The following is a 23,707-nucleotide window of genomic DNA, read 5'->3' as shown; positions in this document are numbered from 1 at the left end:
TGTAAAAGAAATCAGCATTAAAGGAGGAAGAAGATATGCAATTAATGCAAAAGATATGCAATACTTATAGAAATCAGAATTCTGGCAGTGCAGATCATCCAACTTTGACGGGCTCCCCGGACAGCTCAAAATGACTGAGACGATGCATGATATATGTATAAAAATCCACGGAAGTCGAGTTGAAATTGTCAATTGGAATCATCTCAATATCTATTTTCTAGAGGAAGTTATGGCAACCACAAGGGACAAAGGTCAGATCTGCCGAATCTAGGAAACCTCAACCAATTTGGTTTCAACTTTGTGGACTTTTGTGGCCATCCTCACTTGGGTTTCTTCCTCTATATATAGCACCTCATTTCTACATAAAATGATGATCAACCTTGCTCACAAGACTAGCCAAAGCTCTGCCTTAAACACTACTCATCTTCCTCAAAGCCATTCAAGCGAAAACACCATCTTCCCTTCATTCCATTCGATCTAAAGCGCTACGCCTAGGATTGCCAATCAAGTTGAAGCCGTGCTGCCTTGTTTTGATACCGCTAAGGAGATTTACAAAGTGTAACTCGTTACTTCTTCACTTATGTTTTCGGTTTGGATTCTTTATGTGGTGTTGTGTTTATGTTTTTGGCTAGTTCCGAATTTGTGGAATACTCTTATGTAGTTTACGATTTTGCAAGATGTTATAAAGTAGTTCTGATTTTGTTTTCTATGATTTCTATGTAGATTTCGTGAGTTTATAATTCAATGATTTAATGATTCTCTTTCTTGTGCGTTAACTATATGTGATTCAAGGCGCTAAGTTAGTTCTGCATATAGGATTCTTAAGTGTTTTTGTTAACTTGTTAAAGTAAGTCACATGCTTGACTTGTTAGTAATCACTAAGAATTAACCATGATCCGTTTGTTATCTAAGATGCGCTAAGTAATTAGATAAGAGATGAATCAATAAAATGGTAAGATTGAGAATGACATGTTACCTTGTAATTTCTAAGCGCTAAGATAGGATTAGCAGGCCATGTTTCAAGTTAAGGATGCGCTAAGTAACCTAGTTCGGCATTAGGTTGTTGTTTGTTCACTCAATACTTGTCCGCTAAGGCTCGGTGATTGCATAGGATGACATTATGATTTTGAAGTTACTTGTGACGTTTTTTTTGGTGATGTTTATGTGTTGGTTGGTTGATCACATGTATATATTAGTTTAGGTTTTCTTTTTTGTTTTTATCTTTCAACCCGATCCTATATATCAAACTCTTTTAAACTCGTATGAATTCGTTGTTAAATGTTTGTGATTCTATGTCCTGGTTGGATCCCCGGTTTGTGAACGATACCCTCTTGCTTTATACTACTAACGATGCTTACATGGTTAATATTGATCTCGAGTAATCGAACCGATCACACTCTCGCACTTCCAGCCTCCATGAATGTAAGTTATGCAACCACCAAGTAAACTCCTTTACTACATAGCAATTTAGCAACATAGCATTATGTTTACAATTTTTAATTGTACTTAAATAATCATTATAATACAATGAAACCATAATATGAGGCAATTATTAAGATATGTACTTGAGGCTAGTTACATATGTGCATATCTCCATGTTAAGACTTTGGGCAATTGAGTTTAGAAGCAATGAAACATAGAGGTTTAGAAGATGAAAGACTAATCACTATCAGCATCAGAGTCAAAACCAACTCTTAAACACAAGATGTTCTTATTTGCACTAAACACAAACTTGGTACTACATATTACAATAACCCAAGATCTCATGACATCTAGGCTCTAAAGATCACAACAGTATGACGCAGCAAGTGTCATGAACACAATAGAGATAAGTGAGAGAAGTTCATGTTAACATAATGACTTGCCACAACAAACCAAAACGATAAAATCCTAAATGTACATGTTCTGAATGCATCCAACAATCACTCAGCACAATGTACCATCCAAAATAAGTTGTCTTAACACAAGCAACAAGTTCACAGTTCATAACAAACTATATCAACTCAAAAATCAAAACCACAAAACAAGAAGTCCTAAATGTATCACCCACTTAAGGAGCACCTAGTCCGATTAGAATGTAATCATTCAAATGCTGAATAAAGAAAAAGGTTTGTTAGCCAGACAACATTGATACTAGGAATAGTCAATCATAAAATCAAAACATATATTTCTAGTAAAACCAATATTAGATATAACAGTAGGGTACTTGGCATTTATGATACCTCTCTAGCAATAAAACAAAAGCTGGTCTTAAATCATTCAACAACAATGATCCAAAATTGATTTCGCAATATCCAGATGTCACAACCCCGAAATTTCGAGTGATAAAACTCGAAATCGAAGCCATGAAAAACTCTAAAACAATCTCAAATATATTAAAATCATCTTATAGTCACAGTACGCCGCCCGACATTGGGCAACCACTTGCTACCCAATATCCAAAATATGAGTACTCATAAGCGCTGGTACACCTTTGTTACCCCTCATGTTAGTATTCTGGCAGACAGACTAGAGCTCTAACTGTATCGTAACTGTCGCCCGACCAAGGCTAGGTTCCGACATGCCAACACGTCCGAAGACAGGTCCACAGACCACAAAAATGTTTTAACATAACTCAAGTTAAAACCACGTACAAAACAATCATCATATGATAATGTACCAAATCAAAGTAACACGCTCAAATAAATAAATATCAACGTTATAATAAACTTATTTTCAAACGGAAATTATGACAGTGTATAATATAGCAAACCATATATATGTACTTATTTTACCAATTATACACATACACAATCCACTATATTATATACGTATCATAGTTCATTCTTTTTAATTAAGTGTAATTATAAATCTCCGCAAGAGTCGATTCATCATTGTGAGATTTTAATCACATTCACCATAATCCATAATCACAAAAACCTTTTCAAAGTCATTTATTAAAATAGCGTTTCACTTACCCATGAACCATAGGCGATCAAGTTCATGTAATTTAAACCAAAACATATTTTTCAAATAATTTTTATAAACTAGTGATGCAACGACTATGATGACAACTCAAACTAAATTCATAAGTATAATACTACTTCGATCATGATGATCATTGTGAGGTTTACTCACCTTATTTCATGCGTGCAACTTCCACGACACTGAAAGTAGTTTCCTCACTCGTTTCGTCAGTCACTTAATAGCATGATAAAATGCTTAGAAAATGATACGTAAAATATCAGTTGACTATTTTAGTACAGCTAAATGTTGTTCATAAAACATTGTTCACAGAACACTGTTCATGTTTTACTGTTTTACTAAACATTGTTCCAATTTACTGCTTTACTAAAATACTGTTCACATTTACTGTTACAGAACACTGTTTCACAGTACTATTCATGCGGCACCACTGTTCACCGACCGCCACCAATGACCACCAAATTTCACCACCACATTCTAAATAACATTCCTAACAACTTCCTAGTTCACCACAAAGTCTAATTCTGAGCCTAAACACTTCAATTTAACATGAACTGAAAAGCCCCAATTTAAAAACCTAGAATTTCTTTTCTTCGATTCTCCTAGCACACAACGATTAGGGTTAAATATTTTAGAGGGTGTGTAGTATGGAAGGAGACCTTCAAAATGTGACAAGAATCGTACCGATTGGTTGCCGAAGGAGGGAGATCCGACGAGTTGAAGTTCGACGAAATATGATTTTGCGGGAGAACTTCCGGGCTTCACCGCTCTTAAACGGCGGCGAGATGGCGGGTGGTGCTACCACCAATCGACAGAGGATGCAGCAACCTTTCAAACGTGACTGGTGAGCCGCTCTATGGTGGCCGGACGACGGAAATCCGGCGGCCCAAAGTCGGCTGTTCGGGAGAGAGAATTTCTGGATTTTTTGGGGTGAACAGTACTGATCCGAGTTTCTGATTTTTCTCCCCATTTTTCTCTTTAATTCCTCTATTTATATTATTTTACAAAAATGTCCAAATACCTTTTGATTCGTAACTTCTTCATACGAACTCTGATTTAGGCGTGCCACGTGTTCACGAATTCGTATCGACGAGCTTTACGACTTCATATAAGAAGTTTTCTAAGAAACCCAATAAGTCAAAAATCAACTATTAGACTCGTCAAATTGAACGTTTCCGAACAATTAATATTTCAAACCCTTTCGTTTTCATTATCGGCTAATAAATTGGACAATGACCAACTTCATAATATCCGGGAACTCATTGGAAATTAGATATGAATTTTCGGGGTATTACACTAACTCATTCTTTTTGAAGACCATATGCCGTAATGACCCTTAATTAGAATGTTTCTCAAACAATCGTACGTGATATTCTACGTCCTAAAAATTTTCTATAGAAACGTACACAAAATGAAGAACCGCAAGTAAATATTTGAGCTAGGAGTTTAGCCAGTAGTAGAAGAACTCGATCTTCTCAATAAGGTTGGGTGATCTGACTACAAACTCAAAAACGATATTGCCATGGTTTGTATTGAACTTTGTTATTACGAACTTTTTGTATAGTTGAATTCCTTGCATTTCATATATAACGTTTTTTACGTGTCTATAGTGACCTTGTAATCGTACTTTAGGGTTTCCGTTCCGCAGAAATATATAGCAGAGAATTAGGGTTGGGAAAAGGATAAGTCCCTGTCCGGCGGTTCCCTAGCTCTGGCGGTGGCTTCCATTATATATACTGATTCTAGTCTGTTTATGATGGGTGTTGGTGTGTTGCCGGCCGGGTTCGCGGTTCCGCGGCCTAGCGGGTGGCGGTCAGAGTTTGATGTTGTAGCTAGGGATGGCTTTTCTTTTTCTCTAAGATATATCAAAGCAAGGCTACGCTAGAGGGTCTAGGAGATTCCTTACTAGTCGAGGACAACGTAGTCGACCTAGGTTCCAACACACGGGGTCTAGTGCATGCTGGTGGTTCGATACGAGTTTAATGGAGCAGCGAGCTTGGGTTTTCAAAATGGTAATGAGTACGTACTTTCGGTAGGATTGATCGAGGCGAAGTTTTTCGCTAAAATATGGCTGTATGGTGCGGGGAGAGATTGATCAAGGGAAGAGCAGGGTCGTAAGGGTTGGTCTTCGGTTGTGGGATTTCTAGGAAGAATTCTGCTGTGGATCCTAGCTAATTAAGTAATTGATCATGAAGTTCTAGTCATGAAGATCATTAATTAAGAATATCAATTTACACAAACTCGATCGGCTCAAGTTGTTCGTTGCTTTTCCTAGAATCATTGTGTCCAAAATTCCATGGAAATCATGTATATGGCTCCTTAATGTAACTAGTTACGTACACATGATGATATAACTCATCCAACTTTCTACGTTACAAAATTGGAACATTCGATCAGTAAATTTTCACACTTGAGGTTCCCAGTGTAACTAGTATAAGTTTATGTCAGATTCACGCTGCTTGACCTTTGTTGTACTCGCATGGCCATAACTCTTAGATTTTGTAGAATCTATGATTACAGCTAAATGCAGTTTATCACACTATAAACATATATAAATTAAAAGTCCAAAACCTAAATCATCATCATTCGTTTTTATCCTGACTTGGTGTGGAACTGTGGATGTTGCATAAGCCAATTGTGTTTGGCTTGCAAAGTTTAATTTGGCCAAAAGGAAGTTACCAATTTGTGACGGAAGGATTTATGAAAGCATAGAAGAAACATTAATAATTTGCAGTACTTTGTTCTTTTACGTGTCTTTACATTATATTGATGTTACGTACCAGCTGTTTCATATCAGAACTTTGATTTTTCAGGGGCGTCTTCACGGAGACACCAAGGTCAATTTGATCAGTATAAATCATCAACTCTTTGATTCATTGGCTCCATCAAACAAAGCATATCTTAGCTAGCAAGCATTGAATTCACATACCAAATGTACTCTAAATTTATTTGCCTTTGCTTGATCCTCATATTTGGGGCTTGGTCTTCTGAGGCCACTTCTCGAAACGTTCAAGATGCATCCATATATGAGAGATACGAGCAATGGATGGCTCAATACGGACGCCAATACAGCTACATGAATGAGAAGGAGGCTCGCTTCAATATATTCAAGAAAAATGTTGCATTTATTGAATCTTCAAATAATGCAAACAAGCCATACAAAATGAGTGTCAATCAATTTTCAGACCTCACAACTGAAGAGTTCCTAGATAAAAGAACTGGATTCAAGGGTCCTGGGGATATCCCAGTTCCACTTCCGACTACTACTTTCAAGTACGAAAATGTTAGCATGGTGCCATCTTCACTTGACTGGAGAACGAAAGGAGCTGTAATGCCTGTCAAGGACCAAGGCGACTGTGGTACGTAGTCGATCAGTTGCTTCAGATTGTTACTTAGGCCTTATTTTTCTAAGTTCTAACTACTATATAATGCATGCAGGAAGCTGTTGGGCTTTCGCAACAGTGGGAGCGTTGGAAGGAGCTCATCAGCTTGCTACTGGTGAACTAGTCTCTCTGTCTGAGCAAGAGTTGGTTGATTGTAACACTGTGAACTTCGGCTGTGGTGGTGGCTACCCTGACGTTGCCTTTGAGTACATCATAAACAAACACGGGCTCACAAACGAGGCCAATTATCCCTACAATGCTAGTGATAATGTGTGCAATGCTACAGAGGCAGGCAGCCCTTCAGGCAGCATAACCCGCTACGAAGATGTGCCTGCAAACAATGAACTGGACCTTCTCAAGGCTGTTGCCAATCAACCCGTCTCCGTTTGCTTTGAAGTTACTCAAGAATTCATGCATTATAGTTCAGGTGTGTTCACAGGACCTTGTGGAACGCAGGTCAACCATTGTGTTACAGCTATTGGTTATGGAACAAGTGATGAGGGGATGGACTATTGGTTGCTGAAAAATTCATGGGGCACAAACTGGGGTGACGAAGGTTACTTCAGGATGCAGAGAAATGTAGAGGCAGTGGAGGGAATGTGTGGCATTGCTACATTGTCCGCTTACGCTATTGTATAGATGATTTTATCAATGGAATAAACACCTACTACTTGATGTAGGTGTTCATTACAATAAACTTGTTCCTCATAATAATACCAAGTGACAACGATAAACTTGTTCTTAATAATAAAACCAAGCCACAACGTTATTGAAATGTTTCGCCAACAATCACAAATGATATTCTACGTAATGTTCACCAGGCCAGATAGATATATACACCGCGGTGAAGAAACAAAGTTCTGAGAGTTGATGGGTTTTCTGAAACAAAGCTCTGAGAATGTATTGACAATCGCAAAATTTATAACCAAATTGATGCACAATATGGTGTTTGCACATTTTTGAGATGCGAGGAACACCTTTCAAAGCAGCTAAGTTTATTCAAGTTTATCCCCCATTTTGCGCATGTAATATCGCAAGAATATCTAGTACAGTGGTTCATATATCAGGAACACCATCAAAGCGGCTAAATTTATTTAAGTTATTACCACAGATTCTTAATACAACATCCAGCACCATACCTCAATAGTTCATAAGAAACATAACGTGCAATGCAATAAAAGTACATAAGCATAGAAAATTCAACACAGACAAACTAGTTAAAGCTACAGTACTCGTGAACATTACTCTCATAAAGGATTTTTTTGTAGGCCCGGTAGGTTGTGGGTTATTCAACTAGAACGCAACTCTGGTCGCACAAAGTCAGCATCAGCAGGCACTGAAATATCAACTGTGGGTCTTAATTGAGCGCACACTTCAATGGCTCCATGCACTGGATCCGACAGGAAATTGCTAATGAGGTCCTGATTGATGGGTGAACTGTTGTCCACGGCAACCAACGCTTGCTGAGTGAGGATATAATCGAATCTTGGAGCCCATTTCCTTGATCCCAACCGCGCTGTTGTCGAGCAATTATCTACCATGAAAGAAACTCCCCTAGCATGCATAAAAGGATTCAAAGAATCCACTGACTCGATCACACTTTCATTGATTATCTCTGAGTAGGAGTGCCCCTTCTTCCTCAACACTTCAATCTGGAAATAATGCCAAAACATTGGAAAAGCATGAGCATATTGAAAAACAGTAACCAACCAATGCATCCTGGGGATTTATGTTTCAATGCATGAATTAACAGACAAAAAGATAAACATCAACCCAATGCATCATGATCAACATGAAAAACTCCCACTACATTTATTCACAGGTTCTATCCATTCTACATCTACATTTCATTATATACATTAGAATTTATATCGTTTCAGAAATTAATATAAGAATAGACTCAATAGAGAGGTATAAAACTTGAAAACAATTGGTTTACTGAAAGTTTATCAATCATTATGTTTAGAGTAAAACCTAAAATGGTACATGAACTATTGTCAAAGGTACTTTTTGGTACCTGCGAATTTTTATTACCTGGACTATTGTACCGTTACGAATATGGTAACTCCGTTAACTTTTCCGTTAAATTAATGACGTGTCATGTATTTAGAAGGGCAAAATGGTTTGTGTTTCCTCTCCCTATTTTTTTTTTATTTTTCCTCCAAAATTCACACAAATTTGGTGGATTTGATAAATGATTCATATATTATTTGTAAATTTAATTTTTTTTTTACGAAATTTGCAAATTTAAGATGAAAATCAACTCTTGTAACACAAAACATTACACAAGTTTCAGTGTATATATTTGTTTAGTAATAATAACAAATTGATTTAAAAATTATTGTTTTGCCCATTACTTATTTAATAAAAAATAAAAATATATGCCATGTCATCGACTTAACAGAAAAACTAACAGATGTACCATATTTGGTAACAGCGCAATAGTTCAGGTACCATTTCGGGTAGCAAAAATCCATAGGTACCCAAAAATACCTTTCACGATAGTTCAGATACCATTTTGGGTTTTTACTCATGTTTATCACAACAAATAATAAACATCCTTGGGACAATCTACTGTAATTTTAGATCAGACTAAATGGATTTATCCTAACATGCCAGAAACAGATGACACATCTCCTTTGTAAATACATACATACTTATTTTCAAAGGATTGGGCGCATACCTGTGCCATCATCAAGGCCACAAAAACACCAGCTGTAAAAGGGTGTAGTGGGCCCAGATCACCAGCTGGACGTGTCGAGCGGACACGCTCACCAACTTTCCACATGCGGGTCTGATCAATCTTCCCCATAGGGAAGGCAGGAAGACCATCTTTCTCCTGAAATTGAAACAAGTTTCATTAGTAAGAGGATATTAGTTGAAGGATTATAGCTGCAAGTATCCTTGACCGTTAAATAAAGATATTCAACCAGTTTAAAAACTATTTAGTGGCAACAGATAGGAAAACATACATAAAATCGGCGCCCAGCCAACACTACACTGCGGATCTCACTGCCGCTTGCTACGTCCTCGTAGCATTCATAGAGGATATCCATGCAAGGATAATAGGAAGCACTGTATGCAGTCTCAAACTCCTTCTTGTCTGCTTTGGACAAAGAGTTGTATATTTCCAGCATTCCCTGTAGAAGAGAACATTAAACAATGACTTGTTGATTTGTATAAAAGCACACATAAAAGTAAACTGATAAGTGGGCAATCTGAGCAGAACCTTAGTTGATATGGTCCTTGACACAATTCCAGTTACACATTCAACAGTATTTTTATAAGCAGAATCTTCACTCATTCCACTGTCGGTATATCTTCTGAAAAGGGACTCCACAATTCCATGAACAGCACCAAGTAATATGCCTATAAACCAGAAAATCCGGGATTAAGTATCAAGTACTAGACTCACAGTAGGGGAGAGAGAGAGAGATGTAAACCCAATTTACCTCGCTCGCCAAAGATGTCACTTTTGTATTCCTGCTCTAATGTAGTGGCAAATGAGAAAGGAGAACCAAGGGCAACTGACCAGCCCAGGGCAACATCTGTAGCTCTTCCATCAACATCCTGTAGAAATGAAAAAAGTTGATTATCATGACAAACAACTTTATTGAGGCCGGAACAGAGAGAATAAGAGAAAACTGACCTGGTGGACTGCAAAGCTTGAATTAATTCCGGCACCATTTATCTCTTTTCCTTGGACATAAAGTCTCCTTACTGATGGACCCATTCCCTTTGGGCAAACAGCAATTACACTGATGTTCTTAGGAAAGTCAAGTCCTACAGACTGCAAATGCCCCAGAAGGAAACCGTGGGAAAGACCTAGTATGCTATTTGGTTTCATGTGTGAGAATATTTTCTCATAATTATCTGCCTGCAACATTAGAGAAATTGTTTTTAGCATATAATAAAAACTTATAAATTGTAAATCGATTAGCAGTCCATTTCTTAATCATGATAGAACCAAAGCTCTACACTACTGCAATTAAAGCCTATTAGATGTACAGTTTTCCAAAGCATAACCAACATACCTGTGCAGAATCAGAAATTAGTAGCAACACAAGATCACTGCCTGAGACGGTTTCCCATATATCACCCAAGGTCCCACTCTCCTCAGTAAAACCAGCTGCACGAGCTTCATCAAAAGAACGGGATCCCTTCCTGAGCCCAATCTGTAAAAATCATGCCATGGAATATAGCATTAGTCGTGATTTAGATGACCACACGAGTCTTATAAGAGCAATCACAAAACACCTCCACATCTGAATCATTTTATGACAGTAAGAGCCTGCAAATTACCTTGACCACAATATCAGACTTTGCTTCAGTTAGAGAATCTCTCAAGTTCTGAGCTTGAGCAGGTCCCTGTATACAAGAAAGTTATTAAGAGTTTCTTTTGCTAGTAAACTGTACAGAATTTAAGATACATAACAAAATTAAATACATAAGTGACACAGAACAACGAAAATATTTTGACTATTGAGAAGAGGCGCCATCAAGCACATAGCGTGCATTGCAGTAAAAGTAAAGTCTAAGAAAACATCTAGTCGTACAAGACAATATAAAGCCAGTAAAACTACATGCAGAAGCCATGCTGTTCTTTAAATTCTCAATTAACAAAACTTAAACAAATAAAGGATATTCCACCACCATTCAAGAAAACAAACAACAAACGCTATTACACAAATAGAGTAACACCACTCGACATTTAGCTGAAAATAATAATCGAGAGAGAGAAATTCATTCACCTGAGAACCCCAACCGATAACACCGATCTGCTTAATACCCTTGAAGGCATCCGGCAGCAGATGGAACAAGTCCCTTCCTCCTTTCACGATATACTGCAATCAGTATCAACCCAAATAGCATATATCAGTCACTATAAACATGTATCAACCCAAATCGAATAATCACACCAAGTTTAGGTTAACAATAACTAAACTGCCTGTTCACAATGCACTGTTTTTCGATACTCAAGTTCTTTTACATCAAACTAAAATTAGATAAGTGAATCAGTAAGAACAACTCTTAAACACTGGGATAGAGATAGAGACCTCATCGTGGCCAGCGAGGTTGATCTTCTCCTTCTTGAAAACAGAGGTCTCGAAATCAAGCGACAGAGGCGTCTTAATCGCCGGCACTGACACCATACGAGCGCCGAGAGCGGAGCCGCCGGCGCCATTAGCAGCGGGAGAGGCTCTGGCGCGGAGAGGGTTGAGAGACTTGGAGACGGAAGAGGAGAAGGCGAGAGTGGAGGGGGCCGCGTAGGTTTTGGAGGCGGAGGAAGACGGCGGTGGAGCGGTGAGCGAGGGAGAGAAGGAGGAAGTGGCGGCCGCCATGGTAGTTTGACCTGGAAGAGGAAAAGTGAGGGCGAAGAGAGGCAGTGAGCGACAGAGAGTCAGAGAGGGTGGGAGAGTGGAGTTTTAAGCATGTTTTTATAGTGGGATTTTTGTGGCTAACGTGGCTTTACGCAATCAGGATTAGGAGTTTAGGACTTTGGTTTCTTTTCTTTTTGTTCTTTTTCTTTATATCTACCACTAGCAAGTTCTCATGTGTTTAACATAGAAAGATTTTCTTTCATTTTTTCACAACGTACATTACTAGAATCCATGGCATTAAGCATTCATTTATACTTTGATCTTCATTGCAATTATTATTTTTTCTGTAAATTATACATTTATAGAGTTTCATATGGAAAAGGAAAAATAAGCTGCATGGATATGCAATGCAAGCATATTTAATTTTGCTACTTTGTGCAGCTTCGCCTCTATCTCAAAAGTCCCAAATCAATTGGCCATCACAAAGAAGCAAACAATAATTAGGGCTTTTGTGTATCAGAGGTAAACGAACTTTAAAAATAAAGAAAATGCATTCATGCATTTTGGCACATGTTGTAGGCATAAAGCAATGGCTGATGTAAAGCTCATATACATGAATAGACTCTTGGCATCTGCAGTAAAAATGTTTACACCTTACTTATTGAGTGTTCTTACACGGATTAAAATAATGCGACAATTTACTGGGGTGATTCAGGTTTTGGTATACATCCATTATAATTTTTCAAAAGATACAACTATATAGCTCAAAATAGATAGACAAGTAAAGCTACAAACTTACTGGCAATTGACCAACTATTTAGAAAGACATACATATATAAGGTTCCCTAATCTTAGATAACAATTTTGTTAATAAATGTTAAGGAAACATGAAGACTGATCGAGTTAGTAATGATCGAATATTAACAGTTCTCTTTTCTTTTTACTCATGTATTCTGAGTTCTGAATTTAATAGAATAACAAGTTTATCAAAACCTCTTCTTTTCTGAATAAGTCTATGATGATTTCCAAAATACAGTGGCACCAAAGATTGGCAATACAATGCCAACACTATAAGTTGGTCATTATTAAACGCCATTAGGTGGACAACTAAGCTTTTGAAATCATTTCATAGGCCACCTCTTTTTTTTTTTTGGAAGTGTCTTTGGTATGTCAGTTATACTTCAATGTTTTCTAAACAAATAATGAAAAAAGGTGCAGTTTGTTTGCCTGTGTACGTTGTTGCAGCCAGTCCTTACTTCTAGACTTCGGTAATATAGTTAGCTTGCCCTTTTCATTATCCCTGTGTGTTTGTTTGGTTTTTGGGGGTCGGTGATTGGAGTGCTAAATTTTTCAAGTTATATGGTTTTTTGTGTTCCGTAGGTTCTGTGTCTCATGCAGTTTGGATTCCAAGTTGTTATTTACAAAAATTCGAAGGTACACTGCACATATCAACTTAACATGTTCATATTATACTATATTTAGAATTCTTATCTTTGGCATTTGAAACTTTCTATTAATTTCTTATTCTTTCATTCGGAAATTAATTTAGAAAATAGATATAAAAAAGGAACATTGTTGTCTCAACTCCTGACTGTTGTTGCAGTGAATCAATTGCAACTATAAGGTAGGTAACTGAATCAACGCAAATTTACTTTACAATTTTTTGTGCTCTTATATATCTAGATTGTTAGTAACATATCCACTGACAGTTAGCTATAGCTGCTCTAATCTTTATGCTCCTCTATATCTATATGTTAGTAACACAATTTACTTGGTCGGTTTCTTTAGATGACTTAAAGTTTAAGTTTCTGCCGATTTTAGCTGAAAGCTTAATTTATCGTAATGAAGTTGGTCATGAGCACCTATCTATTGCTATTAACCATTTGTGGTTACATGTTCCTTATCAAATGAATGGCTTTATGTACTTCTTTCGTTGAATTTAATCTAGAAAATAAAACATACATTGCAGAAAATGTAAGTGGATATTTTTGTAGATTGTTACACTTCTTCCTACCAGAGTTTTTAAAGGTGTATTTGAATTGGAAGTGTATATATTGTAGAATCATGGGTCAACCTTAAGGTGGTGCAGAAGCTCCGTATATGACACCTTGAGGTACTTATGTTGGTTATGCATGTACCTGTGATATCTCTTTTGATATTTTACTTTTTAGCTACAACAAGATATTTTCCCCAATCATGTATGATCATCTTTTACCCTATGGTCATTGCATTACGTGTTCTATAAACTAGGAGACACTTATTCGGAATGAGAAAAGTAATCGTGCTGAACTGATCAATGTATATGGTACCGAGTTCAACGATGATTGTGAGAAAGGCTAGGTGGGAACCAATCTCAAAGAAATAAGCTTTTAAGAAAACCAGTTGGGCGTGTGGAAGTTTGTTCTTTCACCAAGCGGTGTGGATATGTCACTTAATTTGTAATCAATGTAGATTAATATTCTTGCAACTATACAGCCGCATCCTAGATTGGGCAAGGATAGCAAATGTATGCCTCCAACTTCACTTATGACATGCAACTATTATGTATTATAGATGTTCTGTGTTATACAACAAGGGATGTTGTAGGCCTGCAACTTAGACTGTCAACTACAACTCCATCTACTTCAATATAAAGCTCTATCTTCTACTGTGACTACAATTTGCTACAATTGTGATTATAAATTTACTCCTGCATTATAGTATACATTCATGTTATATATTTGTTGTGTTTCAGCAGTTCATAATTATGACCTAGGCTGCATGGAATCGGGTGCGGGTACGTGGAAGCGAAGCGTTTTTTAACGCGGAAGCGTTTTTTTTCCAAAAATTAAGGAAGCGGGTGCGTTTTGGAAGCGTCATAATAATAATATATATTATAATATATTTTTTTATATTTTAATTATTTTATCTAGTATTAAAATAACTGGATAACTATTAATGACTTATTTTCTAACCCATGATTATCTTTAATTATATCATTATTAAAGCTTCATTTCAAAATTCAAACAAAAGAATGTACAACATAGTGTGAAGGTGTTGGGTACGTGCAAGTCAAAGAGACATCACTAGATGAAATTGATAAAAAAAAAGTTTCGTCTTCTCTCTGTCTCTCTCTTTCATATGGATTTTTTTTTCATATCTCTCCACAACTCTCTGTATTCTTTATATCTCTCTCATCTAGATTTTCATGATATCTCTTCCCCTTATTTATGACACATATTAGATTGATTGATGCTGATCATCTTTAACCGCTTAACGAAATAAATAAGAAGATGAGACGACAAGAAGAGTCTCAAGACATTGATTGATGAAATAGAGGTAGAGAAGGAATCACGCTTCCAATTTGGAAGTTAACGCTTCCGCCGCGCTTCCAATTTGGAAGCCAACGCTTCCGCCGCGCTTCCAATTTGGAAGCCAACGCTTCCGTCGCGCTTCCAATTTGGAAGCCAACGCTTCCGTCGCGCTTCCAATTTGGAAGCCAACGCTTCCGCCGCGCTTCCAAACCCACCTTTTTCGGAATCGCGCTTCCGTCGCGCTTCTCCGCGCTTCCGAGCGCTTCCGCTCCCGCTTCCGCTTCCGAAGCGGGAATCGGTCGTCCAACGAAGCTTCCGTGCTATGTAGATTATGACCACATCATTACTTCTAACTGACATAATTTTCTTTCATAAAATAACACGAATATATTGACATGACCACAAGAATCCTTTACCAACATGAAAAAAAAATCAACAGGTTACTTCCGTAGTTTGATATACTGAAGATCGGCGTCACAACAGGCCAACGCATAGCGTGACCTTTATACGTGGCCTTGCCAAAGACATGCCCAAAAGAAAGAGAAATAAATCACAACACACGGCATCAAACTCTTTCAATGTCAGATACATGACCGACAGAGCCTGAATCACACAACTTTATTGTAGATTTGTAGTTTAATCATCACATATAACTTCAGCATGTTCGTTACAGCCATTACCTGAAGTTCAGTGTCATCTTCAGCAACCTCTAGAATGACTTAGAAGTTACTTTATGAGACATGATATAAGCCTCTATTCACTTTCATTTGAGTCTCGAAGTAAAAGCCTGCAAGGATATAAGAACTCGTACTGTTCATCGAGCAAGTTGCCATCACTGTCAAATTTCGCTGGAGGCTGGAATGCATTCAAGAAAAACTCAGGCTTGTTAATGAAATGAAGGTCAAGGAAAACTCCAACTTGGCGAAGATGGTATTGGGATCGTCCACCACCAAAGTTTCCTCCGGCACTTATAATTGCGGCACCCTTATGAGCCCACACATTTGGAGATCTGGATGCCCAGTCGATCGCATTGTTTAGAGGTGCTGGTGTAGTCAGTATGAAAGAAATGCTTAGGAAGTACTAGAATCTACAACAATAAACCATCTTGCCAGTAGACCATAATCTAAGCACAAATAATCTCTACTACAAAAATTACGATATATATAATGTAAGCTTTAGCATACACGAGGTCTTATTTGTATTCTAATTCCTGCAAGGTCTAATCTAATTAGACACTTTATATATTTCAACACTATCAACTACTATATAAGTTACAAGAAATATAACAATAGATATGCACATGAGGATGTTGCTTAGGCCCTAGAGTGAGATCAACATAGAAGAGAAGCCTGTTTATATGCTCTGTTCAAAAGTAGGCTATACATGATACATAATTACACCAATATTCTTTCTCTGAAGATGGATGGGCAGCACCAACAAATAAAATCATAAGCATCCATAGCAATAATCTGAAACTACATGAACGTAGTTGAAATTTGGAAATGATATTATACACTGGCTTCAAATTTCAATTGGATTGGATCCTTTCCATCACAGTCGAATTCCCCTACGTTGCCAACTTCATGCTCTAGTAGCTTTTATATTGGTATAATGGACCAATGGTATTCTGTTTCAGTATTTATTTCTTCTTTCAATTCGTACACTTGATCATAAATTGATAATACAACTTTAATCTAGCTTAATCCTAACTCATTTTTCTACCCTAGCCTCCTCAAGTTTTTCCTCCCAAAATTTAATTACATATATGTCTCAATTTTCTACTGTCAGTCACTATAACATTGGTAGTTGGTATATATATAGCCCTTCTTGGCTGCGGAGGTCCACACTAAGATTTTGGTGGCGGATTTCCATCTTTTTACCACTTTTTGATCAAATTTTCTCATCTCCACCGTCTAGTATCTAGATAATATTGTGTAGATCATCTCTTCAAAATTTCAGCCAATTTGGTAATCGTTAAAGCCCTCAAAATTGCGTTTTTCTGTTAAAAATATGAACGGTTCATGTTCGACAGAATTCGGTCAATTTTGTCGGATATCTGGTCAAACAATGTTCTTTCGACCGAATCTTTGCTTCGCCCGGGGCCTACAAGACAAAACCGGGTCAGAGTCAAGACCGGTGGGGTGCCGGCCTATAACTCTCCAATGCTTACATTAGCAAGTATTGAGCTCTTAAGCAGGAAGTTAAAGGCTTAGATAAAAGTTCATTACCTATTTTATAAAGTTCAGCTCCCTCTTATAGGCTTTGGGAAGTGTTCATGTCTTCCCACATATCGATGTGGGAGTTTGTTGGCGTGGAAAGTGGTTTGACTGCCGTGGGAAGCCCACTTCGTGGCATCGTGGCCGGCGTTGGTGGCGGACTTGAGGGTCGCTGACCATCAATTCTTAGAGGTGGAAGTGGTGGGATTAGGTTCCACCTCCGGCCTTCCCTGGAATGTAACTGGAAATTGGAGAAACTTGCCGGAAAACTCTCCCCGCCGACAAGGAGTTAACAAGTCCCCAATCGACGAAATATCTCGGGTGGGGAGTTAAATTATGTTTTGATGTTATCGGCAAGTTTCATCCGGCCGGGGCAACCTTTTGAAGGATGGCCGGCCTGGGACTAGTCTGGGGTGTCCCCTTAGTCCCTATAGTCCCCAAGTCCCCAGGCGAGATGTTGAGGCGGCTGGCGCGTGTTTCTGTCTTTTCTTTCCCTTTTTTTTAATACTTTTGAGCATTCAGAGACGCGCGTTGAATGCTCTTTAAGAGATGTTGTGAAATTTTAATTATAACTTGTAAGCTCACGAATCGTCATTAGTATAGATGCAAGTACGATGTCGTTCCAACTAGAGATTGAGAATCGATTTAATTCTAACTTAATTGATCTGAACAAAGAACATATATTTTAGGTTTTTAACTAACAAATTATAAAAAAAGAAACAAATAAGAGAGAAGGTGGTAATATCAGTCATCAATCTTTAATTGTTCAGTCAAGGATAACCATTTCTTTGATTCCAAAACTTCCTCACTAAGCCTACCACTGGCTTGAGATTAATTGAATACAATTGAAGTGATTCTGCCAATTCTTATGCGATTGATTATGGCCGTTTTCTTTCTCCGACAAATTCGGTGGTCGACGCAAAAACTCAATCAAACCAACTCATAATGACATACAAAACACATAAAAAAGATAGAAGAAAGTAGAGACGGAAAGCACCAACATTCCTGGACATCACCCAAACCCAAATATACATATTCCCGCTACTGTTCACTGTTATTTTCAAGTTTGTCATTGCCATATGTTGCTGCCGTGTTTTGACGTCTATTATCTCTGAAGAGTACTACAAAAGACTCCGCTGGCTTGCGATAGAAAATGATTTGGGGGTAAGAAAACGAGGGCAGAGAAAGAGGAAGTAGAATGCGACACAACCAATATGTGCTAGCTCCTTGCAGTTCTGACTCCCTCCTCTTCTCTACCAGTTTGTTCGGTAGTGTATTGCGAAGAATAAGAAAGGAGTTGGTGATTGAGTATAATCTGACATCGATCAAATTGGTAGTTAAGGTTCTGTTTTGTTTCTCTATTCTTTCAATTTTTCGTTCTTTCTGTTGTTAGGATTCTGTGATTTGGTGGGTTTGTTCGTTCGTCGTTTTTTTTTCTTTCTAATTGAGCCTTAGAATACCCGGTCAATTTGATCATTTTGGATTTGGGTGAGTTGCCAACCCTCTTTTTCTGTGTTTTGGTTTATCATCCGGAAGGAAGGAGGAGATTACAGGTATGGCTTTGATTGTGGTGTTGTATCATCACTATCATTCTATTTTGACAGATCTTGATTGATACTAAAGATTGAATGCCTCCATTGCAATTACCCAATATGTTCCTATATGTTCCTTATGTTACTTTCAGTCGTAAATATGCATTCTCAATTGGTTTGCTTTCATTACTATGCTCCAATTCAAATTTAGTAATCTTGATTAAATTTGAATTTAATGACATGTTGGTTTGCTTTCAATCAGTTTCCTTGACATTTACTTTCATCTTTATCTTTCTTTTTGCAGGTTTTACTTATCGTACCTGAGAGCCGTTCTATCAACAAGGTAATTTTTGTCCCCTTTCGAATCTACTATGTCATCTTTGCTTCTGTTGACAATACAAATATAATTTCCTTTCAATCTTTAAAAGTAAGTTTATTAGAAGCAGTTATAGACTACTACTTGGATTAATGGTAACATTACTGACTGATAACTACCTTTAATCTTTAAACTTGAGATTTTAGCGTTCAGCTATTTACCCTGTACATTTATCCATTCTTTAAAGCAAGGAATTGATTCAATGAAGGTAATAGTCATGACAGAACTAAGCAAAAACATCAACTTTCCTGCTGGCTAATACGGGTTTGTAAATTGCCAAGGAAATTGATATGTTAACATGTGATTTGAAAGTAGATGACACTAGAACAAAACCCCTATTAGATGACTAGCAATGATGGAGGAAAATAAGAGTATGGACTTGATAGAGAATATAGTTGATTCTGGTGTTTTCTGATAATTAGAAAAAGAAAAAAAATTAGATACTCTGATTGAGGAATTGAATGTGCGATGAAGCAAATGCATCTCTAATTACAGTAAATACTAGTGGGGAGGCCACGCTATGCGATGACCTGTTGTAGCGGCGATGTTGCAGTTGAGGGTGTACTGCTTTTAGCAGTTCAAGGATGAACTGATAGTACTGGTAGACATCTGCGTGAATGAACATAGTCTATAGTTTTGTTGGTCTTTCATACATTATGTCTGAACATGTGTAAGGCGAAATTGATATTGTTAGTTTGTGGCCTAATCTGAGGATAACTTCATGTTTTATCAGTGGGGCCACTGAGTCACTGATGTTCATTGCCTTTTTGTTGCGAACATAAGGAGTTGAGAAAGTTAAAAAATAGCTTGTACGTTGATCGTAATATGCTGAAGGTGTTTGATGGAATGACTGTGAGCAGTGTATGCATTGATATGAAAAATTATTGTTATCGACCATCTTGGTTTCAGTCCTATTATGTTTGATGGTTATATTTGGGAGAAGTTGTGAAGAAATAAGTTGAGGGAAAGACACTACAGGAAGTAGGTATATATGTTTGGTGGTCTCTTAGACATTATGTCGAACATGTTTAGGGCCAGGATTCATTTAGTATATTTGTTGCAGTCTGGATCCATTAGTTTATGGTAGAAGGAGTAGCTAAGAAGATGCAGGGGTGGTTTGTACCTATGTTATCATATGCAGAAGGTGTTTGATGAAATGATTGAGGAATTCTCATACATGATGTAAGATTTGGAGTGCTTCAGTTTTGTAATTGCTTATGTAGTATCTAAGTCTTGGAATGTATGAGATCCTTCAGAAATGTGATAGTATTATCATTTCATTATTTATAAATAAGGTTAGGAGTAGGTATTGAAATATGTATTGTGGTTGTTATTACAGCAAAATTGGAATTAGTCGTTATGATGAAAGAAGTAATGAATACTGATGTTTACAGTTTTGGAATGCATGAGATTTTTTAAAATGTAAAGTAATTATCAGGTCTCTTTGAAGAGAGAACGTTAAGAAGAAGATGTCTCTATGATAGTGATTGACCATGTTTGTTTTAGTTTTATTATATCTAATATGGAGCCATTTGTATGTGTTTCAACGTTCCAAAATTAGGAAGAGTGTGTAGCAATACTGTTACATTTGGTATAAGTTTTGATTATAAATAAATAAGTTAAGGGCAGTTCCGATAGGATGTGAGTATATATGCTAGTTAGTTTTGTTCGTCTCTCAGCCATTATGTCGAACATGTGTAGGGTAGGAATGTTTGATACTGTATTAGTTTCTAGTTAGTATATTTGCTATAATTAGTTTTTCTCGAGATCTATAATATATGTCAACAGTAAAACAATATATGTCCTAGTAAGTGATTGAGAAATGGCGTGTCATTGTATTGAAAACTTTGCTTCTAGTTTCTCTATTAATTCTTTTAATCTGATTGATGATATTTGTAAGTGACCTATTCTTTTGCTTTGAATTGTGCTATGTTTTTACTCTGTTTCTTTTATAATTAACAGTTTTGTAACAACCTGTCAGATACATCCTACTCACTTTGATTTGCAAATAAGGTAAGACTAAATTTGATCACATAGGTCACCTTACAGTTGCAAGTGTAATTGCCTTGGATTATTAGATGGAAGTGGAAGCAGAGACTTGAGAATGATTTTTGGATGACGTCCAACGCCCGTTCTTGTTGTTTTATTGCTTACGTTTGTGACCATGTGTATACGCGAAAGGTTGTTAAATTATTAATGTAAATTGTTTTTTTTTAATTTTCTTGAACATATTAATTTTATATAGATGTTTGGCGTACATTTGTTGAGCAATTATTTTGTTAATTCTTCCATTTGTGTGATGCTTGTATATTGCTTCTCATGCATTTTGACACCATTTTGATTTTATAGTCATTGGGGCCAAAAGCGCATACTATCCAGGTGTTTTCCAATCTTTGTTTTTAATCCATTCCGGTAAGTATTTTTGATCAACCAATTGCTGGCACGATGCTTGAAATAACGCTTGGGCTGGTCTGCCTTTGATCTCAACTCAAATGTTTCCTGATTCATCATCGATATCCATATGCAATCTAAATCTATATTGAAGGAAGTTATCATGAATCGGTAGGGTATTATTTTGAATAAGCTTTAAAGTAATATATTTAAATATGCATTCTATAAAATGCTTACTGTGGAGTTCCTGAATTGTGGCCGTGTTTTGGACATCCTGTGCTCCAACTGAGCTCCCTGTCGCATCTTTGGCAGGATGTACCACCATCAATGGTCGTAGGAAAACTCTATTATTGTTGCTCTGATTCGATAGACCACTTCCTATTGGAAATTTAGAACCAAACATATAAAGATTTCGATTATTTCAATTTTATTTTTTTGTAGTAGTAGAGTGGCTATTTATAAATTGATTAACTGGTAAAGAGGATATGTGTTTAGTTAGTATGCATCACCACTATCATCGCTGTCTTGGAGTTGTGTCACTGTTCGTCTGGATCTAAGGTACATGAACTATAAATGTAATGGTTATACAGTGTTGTATGGTCTTAAAATGTAGCAGTAACATATTTTTGTATTTATGTTAGTAGTGTGATGTTTCAAGTTTATACTGGTGACATTTGATGTAAAATGCCGATTGTAGAGATATATCATCAGATAAATCCAAATTACCTGGAGCACCCATTGGTCTTGGTGGACTTCCAGGCATTTATTAAGGAACAGACTCGATAGGAAGGAAGTGTACATGCTAAAATTTGGTTTTTGGTTTCTCAGACATTTTGTCGAACATGTTTAAGGCAAGAATTCACATAGCAAATTTGTTGTGTAATTTGAATGTAACTGCAGGCTTTAACAATATATAAAGCAAATTATATATTAATGACTGATGTGCATAGCATCATTCTTGCGAACATGATGAATTAAGAATATGTAGAAGTATTTTGTAATCTCTGTACCATACAAAGAAGATGTTCGATAGAATGACTGAAAGAAGTATGTACATTAGCATGACTGAAGGAATATCAATTGATATTGAAGAAACAAGGTAAGGAAAAAGATGAGATTGAAGAAAGAAGGTTAGAAAGAAGATGCCACTTTGAAACAGATTGACCATTTTGTTTACAGTTTTATTACATGAGTAATGGCAGTGATTATCAGTTCAAAAATATTTTTTACAGGTGTTCTTATAACACCTAAGTCTTAGAATGTATGATATTCTTAAAAAAAAAAACGTAGGATCTATCAGTTCCTTTCAAAGAAAGAAGGGATTGTATGTGCTTCAATCCTATTCTCAATTTCATTCATTATACAAATAAAAACAATGATCATACTTGTTCCAAAACTGGCATTATAAGAGAGGCCTGAACAGTTTCTCTTCTAACATGTTTGTTATGAGGGTGGAAACTGTGTATCTTCTAAGCCTTCAAGCCTCAAAATAGGAAATGGGGGAGAAGGAGAAGGAGAAGAAAGATAGTAGAAGGTTTTTATTGAAAAGGCTCTGCACTTGAGATAAGACTAACGAAGAACTGGAAGAATGGATTTGGGCTTTTGAAAAAATAAAGATGCAAATGGAGAAGGAAAAAGGGACTTGACATCTATTAAGCAATACTAAAAAGAAAGTCATACCATGCTCTTGGGAGAAACAATATTAATTGATACAGATTGAAATACATTTGCTCACACAGTTTAATCATTTTGATTTACAGAATAATGCAAACTTTAAGGAGTGCGTAAATGTGAGGTTAAACTTTGATGTTAACAGATAGAGGCAACCAGTTATATCCTTTTTACACTTTATTTTTTTTTCCTTTATATATATCAAGCTTTGTACATAGGTAGTCTATAAAAAGATAATTCATAGGATATGTGGCTAAACTTTGATTATAGTGTTCAGAATCAAAGGTACAAAGGCGGCCACATCAGTATTGAATACCGGAAGCTTAAAATCCTAAACTCTAATGCACCACTACATCGACATCATGATCTACATTATAGTGAAGTAGCAAGAATTGAATTCTTTATACTATAGCAAAAATGACACTAAAGGCCACAGAGTCTGGTAGTGCCAGGTTCATTATTCTGGATGAGTTATATATGTATGGAAGAAAAATATTCGGCTGATAATTAAATTCAATCGAATAAATAAAGAAAAAACATGATAGCTATATATAGACAGT

The 23,707-nt window shown here is 36.8% G+C and overlaps 2 protein-coding genes and 1 long non-coding RNA gene across 3 annotated transcripts in view; 2 read left to right on the top strand and 1 right to left on the bottom strand.

Moving 5' to 3' along the window:
- The first annotated feature begins 5,031 nt into the window (after window positions 1-5,031).
- LOC126797020 (zingipain-2-like) lies at window positions 5,032-7,122 on the top strand. The gene is made up of 3 exons (XM_050523711.1): window positions 5,032-5,037; window positions 5,870-6,323; window positions 6,403-7,122. Exons 1-3 carry the CDS (start codon window positions 5,032-5,034, stop codon window positions 6,984-6,986), a joined length of 1,044 nt encoding a protein of 347 aa, XP_050379668.1. The 3' UTR covers window positions 6,987-7,122.
- A 286-nt stretch (window positions 7,123-7,408) lies between these two features.
- LOC126801060 (ketol-acid reductoisomerase, chloroplastic) lies at window positions 7,409-11,762 on the bottom strand. The gene is made up of 10 exons (XM_050528513.1): window positions 11,405-11,762; window positions 11,099-11,191; window positions 10,650-10,715; window positions 10,382-10,522; window positions 9,997-10,224; window positions 9,800-9,917; window positions 9,577-9,716; window positions 9,320-9,487; window positions 9,031-9,186; window positions 7,409-7,999 (listed from the first exon to the last, which is right to left on the bottom strand). The coding sequence occupies exons 1-10, from the start codon at window positions 11,687-11,689 to the stop codon at window positions 7,637-7,639; spliced, it is 1,758 nt and encodes a 585-aa protein (XP_050384470.1). The 5' UTR covers window positions 11,690-11,762; the 3' UTR covers window positions 7,409-7,636.
- A 6,460-nt stretch (window positions 11,763-18,222) lies between these two features.
- Window positions 18,223-23,707, top strand: part of LOC126800293 (uncharacterized) — a 29,746-nt gene continuing 24,261 nt past the window's right edge. The window contains exons 1-2 of the long non-coding RNA XR_007672702.1: window positions 18,223-18,519; window positions 19,014-19,919. This is a non-coding gene — a long non-coding RNA (uncharacterized LOC126800293). The remainder of the gene's footprint in view (window positions 18,520-19,013; window positions 19,920-23,707) is intronic.

Source organism: Argentina anserina, chromosome 6 (genome assembly GCF_933775445.1).
Source record: "Argentina anserina chromosome 6, drPotAnse1.1, whole genome shotgun sequence".
NCBI classification, from domain to species: Eukaryota; Viridiplantae; Streptophyta; class Magnoliopsida; order Rosales; family Rosaceae; genus Argentina; species Argentina anserina.
Note: the sequence above shows the minus strand (reverse complement) of the source record. Positions and strands in the feature narration are given on the sequence as shown.

Excerpts from the sequence above, each read along its gene's own strand:
- LOC126801060 (XM_050528513.1), bottom strand. The coding sequence starts at position 11,689 with ATGGCGGCCGCCACTTCCTCCTTCTCTCCCTCGCTCACCGCTCCACCG. Across the intron at positions 10,225-10,381 it reads TAATTTCTGATTCTGCACAG|GCAGATAATTATGAGAAAAT; the intron begins GTATGTTGGTTA and ends CTAATGTTGCAG. Across the intron at positions 9,717-9,799 it reads TGACATCTTTGGCGAGCGAG|GCATATTACTTGGTGCTGTT; the intron begins GTAAATTGGGTT and ends TCTGGTTTATAG.
- LOC126797020 (XM_050523711.1), top strand. Across the intron at positions 6,324-6,402 it reads CAAGGACCAAGGCGACTGTG|GAAGCTGTTGGGCTTTCGCA; the intron begins GTACGTAGTCGA and ends TAATGCATGCAG.